Source organism: Bos indicus x Bos taurus, chromosome 1 (assembly GCF_003369695.1).
Source record: "Bos indicus x Bos taurus breed Angus x Brahman F1 hybrid chromosome 1, Bos_hybrid_MaternalHap_v2.0, whole genome shotgun sequence".
Classification (NCBI taxonomy): Eukaryota; Metazoa; Chordata; class Mammalia; order Artiodactyla; family Bovidae; genus Bos; species Bos indicus x Bos taurus.
The window spans coordinates 35,838,695-35,856,077 of NC_040076.1; the positions used below are offsets into that span (position 1 = coordinate 35,838,695).

At 35.4% G+C, this 17,383-nt stretch overlaps 1 protein-coding gene and 1 long non-coding RNA gene across 3 annotated transcripts in view; one reads left to right on the top strand and one right to left on the bottom strand.

The window, feature by feature from the left end:
- ZNF654 (zinc finger protein 654) overlaps nt 1-17,383 on the top strand; it is an 87,479-nt gene that overhangs the window by 27,625 nt on the left and 42,471 nt on the right. For both annotated transcript variants that reach the window (XM_027552787.1, XM_027552764.1), the window contains exon 2: nt 1,052-1,197. In XM_027552787.1, the coding sequence (XP_027408588.1) occupies nt 1,052-1,197 (146 nt within the window). The remainder of the gene's footprint in view (nt 1-1,051; nt 1,198-17,383) is intronic.
- LOC113899765 overlaps nt 1-17,383 on the bottom strand; it is a 77,871-nt gene that overhangs the window by 11,749 nt on the left and 48,739 nt on the right. The gene's annotated exons all lie outside the window — the stretch shown is intronic.

The window sequence follows — 17,383 nt, forward strand, 5'->3', positions numbered from 1 at the left end:
GCATCACAAATATTTTTTCAACCATTTGAAAATGTAATGCCCATTCTTAGATTGTAGGTCATACAAAGATGGTGGTAGGCTGACTTTGGCCTACATGCCATAGTTTGCCAACTGGTTTTATAAGATGAATTTCTAGAATATAATAGTTTGCATACAGTAGTCTTGCATGTGAGAGATCATGATTAACATTTTATAGCAATTGATAATTCTAAATTGTTGTCTCATAAATTGTTCCCAGTTTAGCCTTAGAGTAAATCTGCAAGATAAGCATTGTTATCTTCATGTTATGATCAGGAAACTAATGCATAAAGAAGGTAGATGACATACCCAAATTCATAAACTAGTTAAGTGACAGAGCCAGGACTGATTTTATTTTGTAATCTTTTCCCCATAATATGGTACAGTTTATGAAAGAGTATCATACCACTATATCTTTAATACTCATTTGTTGCCAGAATGTTTAGTTCAGTCCTATATAAATTATAATAATGGATGCTTATTTCTAATTTTATTTATTACTATCTTCTGTCTAGCTATTTTAATATTTGATAATTTGTACTTTGGAAAAAAGCTAGACATAGGATGTGAAAGCATTTATTACAACATTTGGTAAAGATTTGGCAGTTGAACCATATGGTCTTTTATATATTATAATTTTTTCCCACATTTTCAGATAATAGTTCATTTTATTTTCAGATGTATACAATGAAACTAAACAATAAAGACAAGCTTCACTGGTGACTCAGTGGTAAAGAATCCACCTGCCAATGTAGGAGATGTGGGTTCGAAGATCCCCTGGAGAGGGAAGTGGCAACACACTCCAGTATTCTTGCTTGGGAAATCCCATGGACATAGGAGCCTAGTGGGTTACAGTCTATAGGGTCACAAAAGAGTGGACATAACTTAGCAACTAAACAACAACAAACAATAAATAACTTTTTTCCCTCCTAAATCATTTGTGTTCATGCTGAACTAATGTTTTATATGGTAAGTTTTATCCAAATTTAACATTTTCTCTAATAATGTACTTTTTGGATTGCTTCCTTATCAGGTGGTTGAAGATTATGCTGGAAGATGGCAGGTCCCTTTGCCACAGCTTCAGGTTCTTCAGACGGCACTTTGTTGTTTTACATCAGCCAGTGCATCATTCCCAGATGAATGTGAGCACGTACAATATGTTTTGAGTAGCCTTGCTTTGTAAGTACTCTTTACTTCTCGTCAAAGTATTTTTTTGATCTGAGAATTGGTTTTTGATTTTTTTTTTGTTTTTTTTGCAGACAGAACCTTTCTTAAAGTCTTCCCTCAAAAAGAAAATTCCATTTCTTCATGTAAGGGTTTAGATTTAATTTTGGACATTTAGCCATAATTTTACTTTTAGCTTTAGACTTAAATGGAATAGTTATAAGGATTTTTAGGTTTACTATTAGTGCTTTCCTTTCCTTTTTAATTCTCCAGAGTCTCATGGCAAACTTTAATTGTAAGTCCCAGTAGCAGTTGAGGCCGTCATAGTTAGCAAAGGGAACTTAGGTCAGAAAGAGGTTAGGAAACTTTGGTTTTTAAAAACACTTGTAAAGGACTTTGAGTTAAAGATCACAAACTGAGCACTTGTATTTATCCTTTTTGCCCTCCTAGATTCTACTAAAGTAGTAAAGAAGTAGAAGAGGGAAATACAGTGAAAAGAAAATAGAGAAGAGTCATCAGTGAATGAAAAGATTGCAGCAGTTTTCTTTGGGAAAGAAAATAGAGGAGTGGTCTTTGAAAGATGGCAGAGCAAGTCATCACTTAATTTTTTAAATTATTTTTGGCTCCTTAAATTAGACTCATATCACATTAGTGGGTTGTGAATTCATTTATCAGCATTGCAAAATACAACAGAAAATATCAGAGTGTGTCTCATAGGAAAAGTATTACTTTGTGCAACTCTTGTTGTTTTGTATATTTACTTTTATGTACATGTATACTTTATTATTTGTAAAACATTTTTTGAAACTGTGGGTAGCTTATAAAACAAAATTATCCTAGCCTTATAAGATGGGAGGAAGACTATCTGTTATACCTCCCCCTTGGAATCCTAGGGAGGTATAGACTTTGAATATGCAAGGCGTGAAATAGAGAGTAGGGAATGAGATACTTTGGGAGAATACAGATAAAGGAATTAATTGCAGTTTTTCCATTCAGGTTACTCACCAGACCTTAGGGCCTGTCAGGTAGGGAAACAGCGTTGATATTTTCTTTTTTTCTCTAAAGAAATTAAATGATTTTGGAGCAGTGACCTTTGTATTCTGGCAATTAAAGGTTTTTCTTTGAGACAGCTCCCTCATCACTTAATTACCCCAAAGAAAAAACTTATCAATCACCAAACTCTAAACATGCTCATAAGGTTCCCAATTAATCCTTAGATATTAATGGATATTCAAAAATTGTCAGACATTTGGGGGATGACTTCATCATGGAAAAAACACAATTGAAAACAAACTAAAAAAATTCTGGGAGAAATACTGTTAATGTTGAAAACAAAAAAATTAGAAGGGAAATATAAAATCTGTAATTTGCCTTTTCAGAGAGAGTTGAGATTTGTAGGACATTAAAACAGCAACATATCATGCTGTGTGAAAGGAATACTGATATACCAAAAATAAGTTTGTGGAAATTAAGAAAATATGATGGTTAAAATTTAGAATTCTCTAGGGAGTTGGAAAGTTGAATAATCCAGAATGTAAAACAAAACCAAAATGAAGGAATGTATCAGAAAAAAACTGATGCAGTGACCTCATGTAGGAGGTTCATTATTTAACTAATTGGAGTTCCAGAAAAAGAATTTACAGAATATATGTTGGAGGAAATTTTCAGAGATACAATAAAAGAATTTCCCAGAAACAAGTTTAAACTTCCAGATTGAAAGAGCCCAAGAAGTGCTTAGCACATTGACTAGAAAAAAATACTCAGATAAATACATCATTTTGCAACTTGGAAATACCAAGAATGAAAAAACAGATTTGAATACCTTCTAGAGAGAAAAAACTAGGTCACCTAAAAAGAAACGAATATCAGATTGGTATCAATTTTCATACAGCCAACAGTGGGTGGTAGAAAATAATAAATCAGTGTCTCTACCATTTTAATGCGGACTTACTTTCAGTGTAGAATTTTATACTCATACAAACTGTCAGTGAAGTATGAGAGTAGAAACAGTATTTCCAGGCACGTAAGGACCTGGGAGATTGAGTTGTCCACATTTTATTTCTTAAGTTATTAGAGAATGTGCTCCAGAAAAATGGGTTATAATATAAGAAGATCATATGACAGTGGATCTAGAAAACAGTATTTTTTACTTAAAAGAGGAGAGAAGTTCCAGGGTCACTGCTGAATAGGAGGTCTTACAGATATGTCACTTCAAGAGCAAAGTATTCAGTAGGAGATTTGAAACTAACTTTGAGATTTTGGAACCATTTAAGGTAATTATATGGAGAAGGCAATGGCACCCCACTCCAGTACTCTTGCCTGGAAAATCCCACGGACAGAGGAGCCTGGTAGGCTGCAGTTCATGGGGTCAATAAGAGTCAGACAGGACTGGGCGACTTCACTTTCACTTTTCACTTTCATGCATTGAAGAAGGAAATGGCAACCCACTCCAGTGTTCTTGCCTGGAGAATCCCAGGGACGGGGAATCCTGGTGGGCTGCCGTCTATGGGGTCGCACAGAGTCGGACACGACTGAAGCGACTTAGCAGCAGCAAGGTAATTATATAAGTAGACAAGGTAAAGGAAATAAAAAAGCAATTAGATACTCCAGGAAAATTAAAAATAATCTGAATAGGAAAAGGATAGAGTGATAACTCACTTACTTAAATATGCACTGAATGTTATTTATATAAATATTATTTATATATTCTTCATATACATGATGCTTAGGGTACTTCCCAGGTGGCCCTAGTGGGAAGGAACCCACCTGCCAATGCAGGAGACGTAACGGGCGTGGGTTCAGTCCCTGAGTTGGGAAGACCCCCTGGAGAATGGCATGGTAACCCACTCCAGTGTTCTTGCCTGGAGAATGCCATGGACAGAGGAGCCTGGCGGGTAATGGTCCTTAGGATCGCAAAGAGTCAGATATGACTGAAGTGACTTAGTGCACATGTACAAATACATGATGCTTATTGACTTTAAGCTTATAAAAGCACAAATAGTTATAGTTACAGAACAGAGGAAAATTATTAGCCTTTCAGTGTAAGACTATTTAGTGGAAATTGTGAGTTGAAAATGAAGGACAAGGGCACTAATAGCCTTCCTTTATTTTGTATTTTACAAAATGGAGTTTCAGTAGTATAGGAAACCATAAATAAAAGTGTAGGTAAAGTTACAGAGATAAATAATAGAGGAATAATAATGAGTAACTGTTGGGAGGATGAAATTGGTTGTGTGAGGAGTTAAATTCTTTTTTATCGTAGCAAGAAGTTAAGAGATAATAGTTAAAATTGGTAAATCAAGAAATACTAGCAAAGCTTATTGTCAGTAACTATTAAAAATACTGAAGTTGTTAATTCTGGGGCATTGGCAGTAAGAGACAGGGTTGAAGCGTTTCTGTACACTTAGCATTTTTAAATCTCAAAGATGTGTAGATTTCATATATACGAACTTTATGGTTTTTTGATTTATATATATGATATATACATATACATTTTAAAGAGAGCATGTATATTATGCTTCTTTAAAAGTTTATATGTATTTAAAGTCATAGGAGCGAGCTATATGAAGTGATGGATATATTAACTGGCTTAATTATGATTACTGTTGTATGCTTTAAATATATACAATTTCTATTTGTCAGTTTTACCCTGCTGCTGCTGCTGCTGCTAAGTTGCTTCAGTCATGTCCAACTCTGTGCGACCCCATAGATGGCAGCCCACCAGGCTCCCCCATCCCTGGAATCCTCCAGGCAAGAACACTGGAGTGGGTAGCCATTTCCTTCTTCAATGCATGAAAGTGAAAAGTGAAACTGAAGTCACTCAGTTGTGTCCGACTCTTAGCGACCCCATGGACTGCAGCCTACCAGGCTCCTCCGTCCATGGGGTTTTCCAGGCAAGAGTACTGGAGTGGGGTGCCATTGCCTTCTCCTCAGTTTTACCCTAGTAAAGGTGAAAAAAAAAATTGTAGGTAGGAAGAAGAGTTTAGAGAATGATGTTGTGTAGACTTTTAAGAGCATAGCAGTTATAAAAGTGTGTGTGTGTATAACTTAATAACGTTTATTTTTTGTGATACCTAAATGGATATGGGAAATATTAGGACTTCTTGATTATAATTGACAAATCTTTACCCAGGCTAGCTTAAACAAAATAAGGAGGGTGTGGAGGAATTTATTAGATGACTAAACCATGGAAAAGCAAGGACTAGAACTAGTTTCAGGATTTTCTGAATTCAGAGAATAAAATATCTAGAATTGGTCACTTTCCATCACTCCTTTTTTGGCTTCATTCTCTTGGGCTGATGACAATTCTGGGATTAAGTTACTTTAACCAAAGGAAAAGAAACCCTCTGTTCCCACTTCTATTTCCCAAAACATTTTGGGAACTCGGGCCTGGCTGAGGTTGTTTGCCTGTTGCTTGAAGCAATCACTGTGTTGAGGAGAGTGTGATAAGAGTTTTGCCTGTCTGATAGTAAGCACACCCCATAGCTAGGGGAAAAAGTGGAAAGGAGGATACTACATTGGCTGCCACATGAGGACCATAGATTTGTGGAAGGTAAGGAGTTTACTCAAGAAGTGAATGAGGTAGTGAGATAGAGAGCTGGCTAGGTAGGTAGACAAAAATAATGGATGTCATTTCAAAAAATATTTGTATATGATACTTTGAAAGCTATCAAAACATTTTCAATTATTCTCTGCTGATTTATGAAGAAAATAAATACTGATAGAAATAGATTAATTTTAAATAAGAAGTACTATTCTTGATTCAGTGTTTATTTGGATTATTTCTCCCAATTTGGATTATTTCACTTTCATTTAAATAATATTTCACTTTTTTATTGTAATGTGAAAATGTTTTTAAAGTTTTCAAAAGTACTTAAACAGATTTTTAAAGTCATTTGTTGACTTTTATTCCTTGCTAGCTTTTTTTTTTTAACTACCGCACATGAAAAGAATAATGTATTAAGCAAAAGTAAATCGTATCTAAGATGGACAGTGCTAGGCAAAAGAAAGTAAATTATCTTAGTGGTTTGTTAAATAGTAATGTTTCATATAGGGGAAACTTTCTGCATTATTTGAATTTACTTTAGCAGAAAAGATAATTGTATTTTTAATATCAGAAAAAAAAAATGGAGAAATAACCACATGGTGGTACCATTAAAAGAACAGTGAGTCTGTAACAGTATTCTATTTTATTGGAATATTTGAGCCAGAAAACTATTCTAACAATTATTCTATAATTATTCATTCATTCCTTCTGTAAATCTCTGTGCTTCATTCTAAGAGATAAAATAGAAAATAAGAGATGAAGTCTTATTTTAAAGATCTTATAGACTTACTACATAAGCAACTCCAGTAGCATATATTATAAGTATAAAAGAATTACATGGTGTAGTGAGAGAATGTAACAGGGGACCTGACCTGGTTTGGGAGGTCAGGGAAAATATGCTTGGTGAACTAATACTTTAGCTAAATTTTAAAGGAATGATGGGAGTAAATTAAAGAAGCAAAAGAAACTTCCAGGAATGGCAAACAGAATGTTCAAGGTGCTTGGACAGGATGTCAGGATATTAATGTATTTCACTATAACTCATATTTGTTTGTAGAATTCTTATTTATGATATATATCATGTAGTTTCAAAGTTGTATTCACTTAACAAAACATGTACAGGCAAGCTAAAGTAGTAGTATCTATAACATTATGTTTTATGCGAATATATATTATGTATATATGTAATATGTTAAAATCACTATATTCTCTGGTAGTATTGTCCTGGTCTATATATGTTCACTTTCATAAAAACCAATACACACCTTGTAAATTAATACATATGTGAAGATCTACCTTCTATAGGCTGGGAGATTCTAAAAACTATAATTTTTCTAAGATGTTCTTTATAGAGAAGAAACTGGATTCTGTTTTTTGGATTCTTACCTGAGTGTTTTTTTAAATTCTATAGAAATGAATAGTCATGTAGGGAATTTTCTTAAATGGACTAATTATAATTTTTATCTGGGTTGACTTTCCTTGTAAGCTGTATTTTCTAAAGAAATGAAAATTTTGCCGTGTGTGTACATATGTGTTGGCACTAAAAAGGACCTCAAATTAATTCCTTTTTATAGATAAGAAAACTGAGAACTGAGAAGTTCGGGGATTTTTGCACATCTAAGCTAATTAAATTCTGTTTATTTTTTCCTATTGTTTTCTTGTTTTAGATCAGTTAAATATTGATTTCTAAGTTTTCCAAGTAGAACAAAGCCAAACACCTTTAACTAAGTGGGCCTTCAGACAGACAATGTAAACTTTATCAGTTTTATATAAAAGCAAACTTTAATGTTGCCTTTCTGGCCTCTTTTATCTGGGCAGAAAGTAAATGTTGATAATTTCAGCATTCCAGGTAGGGTTCAGTAATGGAAGTAATAATTTGCTTGGCAGCCATTAGGTCTAAAAGGATCCACATGATCTACTGGAGGCAAGAACTAGTTCAGCTAGCAGCATTTAGTATATACATCGGCAAACATTAAAAGTATATATGCCAATTTGCATAGGGAGAGAAGACCAAAGGGCCTTCTTTTTCATGAAACTAAGTGGGTATACTGTGCCTCTTAATAAGAGTGGCTAGACTGTCATGAGGAGAAGGCAATGGCACCCCACTCCAGTACTCTTGACTGGAAAATCCCATGGACGGAGGAGCCTGGTAGGCTGCAGTCCATGGGGTCGCTAAGAGTCAGATAGGACTAAGTGACTTCACTTTCACTTTTCACTTTCATGCATTGGAGAAGGAGATGGCAACCCACTCCAGTGTTCTTGCCTGGAGAATCCCAGGGACGGTGGAGCCTGGTGGGCTGCTTTCTATGGGGTCACACAGAGTCGGACACGACTGAAGTGACTTAGCAACAGCAGCAGACTGTCATGGGCCACACATATAATGAGAGATCAGTGACCATTTCTGATTATGTTGCTGTATTGTACCACACTTCAAATATAGGCTTTGAGCCTAACTTCAGTCTCTACTGTGTTAAACTATGTTTTATTTGGTTGCATTTATGACTTAAGGCCAGGTTTCAACTAATTTAGGGGATAGCCTAGAAATCAAAGGAAGAAAGGCTAATTCGAAAGGACTTTTTTCTGGGAGGGGGTGATGGTAGGCCCCACAAATGGAGAAGGGAATGGCAACCGAATCCAGTATTCTTGCCTGGAGAATCCCATGGACAGAGGAGCCTGGTGGGCCACAATCCATTGGGTCACAAAGAATCGGACATGACTCAGTGACTAAACAACAACAAAGGCTCCATTAAAGCTGTTAGTTTTGTAGGCCTCAGTCAGTATATCCTTTCTCTACAACATGTAACACTTCTATTACTTCTTGACTCTTCAACTATTTTGAACCTTCTCCAATTTTGTATTCATTATCTTTACTAATCATTTGTGGCAGGTGAACTTTATTTATTTTATAGAGAAATGAAGATTGTCTAGCCTTCTATTTCTTTATTTTCTCTCTCTAAGGAAGAAATCCCTTTTGAGCTCACTGGGGGTCTTACTTAAATTTCCTTGCTAAATTCTCTCAACATTGTTTTTTCTTTGCTATTACATTAGAATATTTTGTTTTCAGGATTTGTCATGTTTAAAGTCAAATTAGACAAACCTATACGCATTTACTTACATTGGCCATGTTTAAATGTTCAGCATTTCATTTGGTGCTATATGTGGACTGGCATCTTTTTTCCTAGTAATTTGGTTTTTATTACTCCTTTTGTTAATTTTGGAGTGAAGTCGTTGAGACTGTAGTCATCTTAAAGGCCAAAAGATATAGGGATTATTAACTGGTATATTGGTTTTCGCAGAGGTGAAGTGATCAGATGACATCCTCTATTCTCACCTATAGTACCTATTAAAATCTAGAAGGATGAATGTGTGTAGTTTTAAAAATGGTATTTATTTTTTTCTAACTAAAGGAAGGAAAGCTTGATAATTCTTTTGATTTCCTTCCCATAGTAGCTTTGGTTGACAGAACTAGACTATATCATTATACTGTCAGCTTTCACTGTGGAATGAAGTCAGAAGAAAAAACAAAAAACAAATAAGAAATACATCTTTGGTTGTTGAAAATTTGACAAAATTTTGCTCATTGCTCCTTATACAGAAATTGTAAACTCCCTCAGATGCACCAAAATACATAAAGCACATATTAATAGACCTAAAGGGAGAAATAGGCAAGCAGTACAATAGTAAAGGACTTTAATTAATTGGTGGATCATCCAGACAAAATCACAAAGGTAGCATTGGCTTTGAATGACACTTTAGACCAGATATACTTAACAGACATACAGAATCTTCTATCTAAAAGCAACAGAATACACATTCTTCTCAAATGCATTGTATAGATAGATCATATGTTAGTCCATAAAACAAGTCTTAAAACATTTAGAAAAATGACATCATATCAAGCATCTTTTCTAACTACAATGATACAAAAGTAGAAGTCAATTACAAGAAGAAAATTGGAAAATTCACAAATATGTGGAGATTAAACAACATGCTACTGACAAAGAACAAATCAAAGAAAAATTAAAAAGTACTGAGAAAAGTGAAAATAGAAATGCAGCATATCAAAACTTATGGTATATGGCAGGAGTTCTCAGGGGAAAGTTCATAGCAATAAATATTTACATCAAGGGAAAAAAAAAGATCTCAAACAGTGTTGCCTCACTTTATATTCCTAGGAGTCAGAACAAGAACAACAAATGAAGCCCAAAGTCAGTAGAAGGGAACATGTAACTAAAGATGAGTGGAACTAAATGAAATAGAAACTAAAAAGATTGATGAAACTAAGAGCTGGTTCTTGGGGAAGATAAAATTGACAAACTTTCAACTAGACTCACCAAGAAAAAAAAGAGAGGACTCAGAGTCAGAAACGAAAGAGGAGTTGTAATAGCCAATTCCACAGAAATGAAAAGGATCATTGGAGACTACAGATGTCTCACTGCATCCGTGGGAGCATGGTTCCAGGATTTCCCCAGAGATACCAAAATCCACAGATGCTCAAGTCCTTTATATAAAATAACATGGTATCTGCAATTATGTCTAGATTACTTATATAGTACAATGTAAATGCTATGTAGATCATTGTAAGTACAGAATAAAAGCTATGTAAATCACTGCTGCTGCTGCTGCTGCTAAGTCATTTCAGTCATGTCCGACTCTGTGCGACCACATAAACAGCAGCCCACCAGGCTTCACCGTCCCTGGGATTCTCCAGGCAAGAACACTGGAGTGGGTTGCTAGTGTTCAGCAAATTCAAGTTTTGCTTTTTGGAACGTTCTGGAATTTCCCTTCCCTTCCAGTATTTTCCATATGTGGTAGACTGAATCCATGGATGTGTTGTGTGTGTTGTACCTATGGATATGGAGGGCTGTATGTACTATGAAGAATTATACCCTAATAAATTGGACAACTGAAGAAATGGATAAATTCCTATCATGATAGTGCCTACTAAGAGTGAATCATGAAGAAATAGAAAATCTGAACAGTATAGTTACTAGTAAGATTGAATCAGTAATTCAGAACCTCTCAACAGACAAAAATTCAGGACCAGACAGCCTTACTGGGAAACTCTACCAAACATTCAAACAATTAATACAAATCTTTCTCAAACTCACCCAAAAATAGAAGAGAAGTGGACATTTCCAGACTCATTTTATGAGGCCAACATTACCTTAGTATCAAAACCAGACAAGGATATCATGAAAGAAAATTACAGGTCAATGTCCAGTGAAAACAGATGTATAAATCCTCAATCAGATATTAGCAACAATACCTTAATTGTTGCAACAGTACATTAAAATTTTGACAGAAATAGAACTAACCATTCCTAAAATTTGTATGGAACCACAAAAGATCCCAAATAGGCAAGGCAACTTGAGAAGGAAAAAGCTGAAGGCATCATACTTTCTAATTTCAAACTACATTTGACCCTTGAACAACGAGGAAGTTAGGGGCACCAACTCTCCCATCCACTGTGCAGTGAAAAGTAACTTCACCATCAGCCCTTGCATTTGAAGTTCCACATCCACAGATTTCAACCAACCAAAGATTGTGTAGTACTATAGTATGTATTTAGGGGAGAAAAATCCAGGTATAAGTGGACCTGTGCAGTTCAAGGATTGTTCAAGGGTCAACTGTATGTTACAAAATTATAGTAATCAAAACAGTATGGTATGGACATAAAAGCAGACATATAGGTCATCGAACAGGATAGAGAGCTCAGAATTAATCAACACATATATAGTCAATTAATGTATAACACAGGAGCCAAGAACATACAGTGGGGATTGGAGAGTCTCTTTAGTAAATGGTTTTCAGAAAACTGGACAGCAAAATGCAAAAGAATAAAACTGGACCATACACAAAAATCAATTAACAGTGGATTAAAGAATCAAATGCAAGACCTGAAACTATCAAACTAGAAGAAAACATAAGTGGTAAGTTTTCTGATGTTCTTCTTAGTGATAATTTTGTTTTGATTTGACACCAAAAGCAAATGAAACAAAAGGAAAAATCAACATGTGGGACTGTGTCAAACTAAAAAGTTCCTTCACAGCAAAGGTAACCATCAATAAAATGAAAAGCAACTTTATTGAATGAGAGAAAATATTTGCAAATTATATGTCTGATAAGGGGTTGTTATGCAAAATATAAAAGTATAAAGAATGCATACAACTCAACAGCAAAAAAGAAAAATCAGATTAAAAAAAATGGGCAGATAAGAATAGATAGTTTTGCAAAGAAGACATGAAGATGGCCAGCAGGTATATGAAAATGTGTTCAACATCACTAATCATCAAGGAAATGCAAATCAAAACCACAGTGAGATATCACCTCACATTTGTTAAGAGTGTCTATTATCAAAAAGACAAGACGTAATAAGCATTGCAAGGATGTGGAGAAAAGGGAATCCTTGTGCACTGTTTTGGGGAATGTAAATTGGTACCAGCACTATGGAAAGCACTACTATGGAAGTGCCTCAAAAAGTTAAAAAACTACCACATGGTATAGCAATTCCATTTCTGGGTATTAATATGAAAGAAACAAAAATATTAGCTCAAAAAGATATCACCACCCCTATGTTCATTGCTGTATTATTTGCAGTAGCCAAGATATGAAAGCAACCTAAATGTCCATCAGTACAGGAAAGGATAAAGAGATGTGATATGTATGTATATGTGTATTCATATGTCTATAAACACTAACTTATCAGCCATAAAAAAGAATGCAGTTTGGCCATTTGTGACAATATGTATAGACTTTGAGGGTAGTATGCTAAGTGAGATAAGTCACACAAACACCATAATGATTTCAGTTGTGGAATCTAAAACAAAACTGAACTCATAGATAGAGAACAGATTGGTGGTTGCCATAGGTGGGGGTTGAGGGTAGGCCAAATGGGTAAAGATGGTTAAGAGGTACAAACTCCAGTTATAAACAGGTCATTGGATGTATGTATAGCTTGGTTACTAGCTAATATTTTATTATAAATTTGTAAGATGCTAAGAGAGTGGATCTTATAAGTTCTTACCATAGGGAAAAAACATTGTGGCTATATGTGGTGACGGACGTTAAGCTAGACTGTTGTGGTGATCATTTTGTAATATATGCAAGTATTGAATTATCATAGTATATTCCTCAAACTAATATAATGTTATATGTAAAAATATATCTGAATTTAAAAAAATTCCAGGATGAACGCACCAAGGACAAACTCATATTTTTAAAATATTTCATAAAAACAAATTTGTGACTCATCTTGGCTGTATCTTATTGGTTATATTTTTCTTATGCCATTGACTTTTGAAAAAGTTTTCCATTCTAATTTTGGAACTGGGGGGATGGAATATAATTTCCTGCTGGTGATATAGGGAATAATCACAAGTAAATTTATTTTTGTCTCCGGTCTTCTTTTTGATTAAGATAGGTTTATATTGTTGTTTAGTTGCTCAGACGTGTCCTACTCTTTTGCAATCCCATGGACTGTAGCCTGCCAGACTCCTCTGTCCATGGGATTTCTCAGGCAAGAATACTAGAGTGGGTTGCCATTTTATTCTCCAAAGACACGTTTAGCAGGTGTAAGATTTATAGTTTATTTAAATCAAGATCTAATTAGGGAAATATAAATCATGCTAGATAATTCAGTAGAGGGAATTTAATTTAATTTATAGAACCAGTTTCATAGTTGTTGCAAGATCTGAGAGAACAGACCACGGAGAAGAGGAATCTAGACTTAGCAACTAGTAGTTAAGTTGCTGTTTCCCTGGAAATAGAAGGACAGAGGAACAAAGATGGAATGCTAGAACTCAGAGACTGGAGATGGTTGATGAGGGGAAGATGTATTGACCTTTGTGAGAGGAGACCTTGGAAGAGATATAATTACTGCTAACTAGGACCCAGAAGAAGAAGAGCAGGGGGAAAAGACCTCTTACTGCTGCTCCCTTCCTCCTTCAATTTTCTACCACTGCTTCCTTGGTCAAACCTAATCATTAAGCAGTTGCCTTCTGCATAACTGACATAGACGTCTGGGGTTTTTACTCTCCTCAGTTTAGGTAATAAAAATGTATTGAGAAGTCCTGGGATGGTGGTTATTGCCTCCCAACCTTGAGGGAGGAACCCCCACTGTAGGAAGTCACTGAAAAATAACATGCTGTTCCAACACTTCAGGCCACCACAGTGAGAAGGAAAGTCATGCCTCTGAAAATGGGTCAGTCTTCGTTTATCCAAGAAGGGTGGAGAAGACTAGAGCAGAGAGGACCATCACTTGAACTGGGGACAGGGTGGGGTTTGCTGGACCCCAAGCTGACTCCTCAAACACCAAGGAAGGGAGAGATTTGTTTCTTCTCCAGCAGCAAACTCCTCTTACCCTTTATAAAGCTTCCCTGGGTGAAGCTTTCATCCTGTAGGTTCATCACAATGTTGTCAGCATTCAAACAGATATGCTACTGTGGTGTGGTGGTGTGCTGATTGTCATGGAGATGAAAGACCTCTGTTTTTGAAAGGTATTTCCATTGCTTTTATATTTGGTTGATAGGATTTTTTTACCTTAGTACTTTAAAAGGTGTCTATCCATTGTTTTCTGGCTTGTGTGATTCTTTTTTTTTCTGATGAAAAGTCTGGCATCCTTATTTTTGTTACCCTGTATATAATGTACCCTTTGGGGGAGCTGTTTTTAAGATTTTCTTTGTATCATTTTTTAAGTTTTGAGTAGGTTGTATAATACATGTTTGTGGTTCAAAATTCAAGAAGTATGGTGAACACACAAAGAGATATTGTTCAATTTATATTCTTCAATTTTGTTTACAGTGAAAACGTCCTCTAGTTTCCATTTCCATACGCAATCAATGTAATCATTATCTTGGGTTTCCTTCCAGAGATACTTTATGCATATACAAAAAAAATCATGTTTCCTTTTCCTCTATTTTACAAAAATGCTAAAAGGTGCTATAGTATGCACCCTTTCTTCATTGGATATCTTTTCCCGTTATAGAGGACTATCATCAGTCATTAAAATGACTGTAGAGTATTTATATGTTATGGAAATGTAAAAGTTTTAACTAACTGGTACTCTGTTAATTAGTGTTTAGATTTTGTTCCAATCTATTGCTATCAAGAACCCTTTATCAGCAACCCCTTAATTAATTGCCATGTATGAATGGCCCTAGGAATATATACAGGCATATTTTGTTTTGTTGTATTTTGCTTTATTTGATTCATAGGTAACTATTGTTTTACAAATTGAAGGTTTCTGGCAACCTTGCATTGAGCAGGTCTGTTAGTGCTCAACAGAATTTGCTCATTTCATGTCTCTTTGTCTTATTTTGGTAATCCTCACAGTGTTTCACACTTTTTCATTATTATTATATTTGTTATTATCATCTGTAATCAGTGATCTTTGATGTTACTGGTACAGCTCACTGAAGACTCAATGATGGTTAGCACTTTTTAGCAATAAAGTATTTTTAAATTAAGCTATATGCATTTTTATGCATAATATTATTGCACACTTAATGGACTGCATATTATAGTGTAAACATAAATTTTATGTGCACTGGGAAACCAAAAAAATAAATTCATGTGTCTTGCTTTATTGCAATATTTGCCTTATTGCGGTGATCTGGACCTGAATCTGAAATATCTGACTTCAAGGATTTTTGCATATTGTACAGGTATCCTGGGAGTAGAATTGCTGGATCAGAGAATGTTAGGTTTATCATTTTGATAGTTAGTGCGAAATTTTCTCTGTTTAAGTTGAGCCAATATATAATATTACCAGCCATATAAGACGGGACCTATTTCCCTACATCTCTGTTAATGTGGCATTTTATAAATTTTTAAGATTATAACAATTCAAACCTACACAGAATTAAAAGGAATAGTATAATGAATTGCCCCTCACCAGCTTTAATCATTATGAATATATCATCAGCCTTCTTTTATCTCTACCTCTGCACTCCTTACCCATTGCTAGTTATCTCTTTTATACCTTTATTGAGGCATAATTTCCACTAAGTTCTTGCAATTTAAGTATTATTAATCAGTTCCTGGGTTGGGAAGATCCCCTGGAGAAGGAAATGGCAGCCTACTCCAGTATTCTTTCCTGGGAAATCCTATGGACAGAGGAGCTTGGCAGGCTACAGTCCATGGGGTCGCAAAAGAGTAAGATATGATTTAACGACTAAACAACAACCCAATTTACAGTAAATTTGTAAAGCTGTGCAGCCATTACTACAATCCAGTATTACTATGATTCTCCACCCCTAAAATATCCCTCTTGCATACTTTCAAACAATCCTTAGTCTCTCCCCAGCCCAAGGAACATCTGTTTTCTATCTTAATTTTATAGCTGCTATACCTAGACATTCCATGTAAATAATATATCATAACATGTAGGCTTTTACATATGAGTGCTTTCATTTAGAATAACGTTTTTGAAGTTCATGTTTTAGCACATCAGTAGGTCATTCATTTTTGTGCTGAATAGTAATCCGTTTTATAGATACAGTACATTTTGTTTTTAAAATCTAGTAACTGATGGATATTTGGACTGTTTGCAGTTTTTTGGCTATGAACATTTGTGTACAAGTGGACAAATGTTTTTGTTTTCTTTGACTAGATATTTAGGAATGGAATTGCAATATCCTATGATAGTGTTGTGGGCTTCCCTGATGGCTCAGTTGGTAAAGAATCTGCCTGCAATGCAGGCGACCCCGGTTCTATTCCTGGGTCAGGAAGATCCCCTGGAGAAAGGGATAGGCTACCCAGTCCAGTATTCTTGGGCTTCCTTTGTGGCTCAGCTGGTAAAGAATCCACCTGCAATGTGGAAGACCTGGGTTCAATCCCTGGGTTGGGAAGATCCTCTGGAGAGGGAAAGGCTACCCACTCCAGTATTTGGGCCTAAAGAATTCCACAGACTGTATAGTTGATGGGGCTGCAGAGAGTCGGACACAACTGAGCGACTTTTACTTTCTTGATAGTGTTAGTCACTCAGTCGTCCAACTCTTTGCAACTCTATACAAGAGGAGCCTGGTGGGCTCCTCTGTGGAATTCTCAGGCAGGAATACTGGAGTGGGTTACCATTCCCTTCTCCAGGGGATCTTACTACCTCAAGGATCGAACCCAGGTCTTCTGCATTGCAGACAGAGTCTTTATGTTTAACATAGAACTGCCAAACTCTTTCTAAAGTGACTACGCCTTTAAAATTCTAACCAGCTATCTATACGGGTTTCAGTGTCTCCGAATGTTCACTGACAAACTTACTATTTGTCTTTTTCATGATAGCTATTCTAGTAGTTGCCTAGTAGTATCTCAGTTTTGGTGGATTTCCTCAGTGCTGTTGATGGTAGATCTTTTCATGTACCTTTCTTCAGTGCCTATCTTCTTTAGTAAAATGTCTATTCTAATCTTTTGCCCATTTTTAAATTGGATTGTTTACTTTATTGAGTTTTAAGGGTTCTTTATACTAGTTATACATTCTTTATCAGATATGTGATTTGTAAATACTTTTCCCTATACTGTGGCTTACCTTTTCATTTTCTTATTGGTGTCTTTTGATCTTTTGAAGTTTATTACTGGTTTTAAGAAATTTGATTGTAATTTTACACAGTAGTTTCTCTCACTTTTCTTACTATTAAGCTTCTTGGAAGTTTGGGTTTGTAC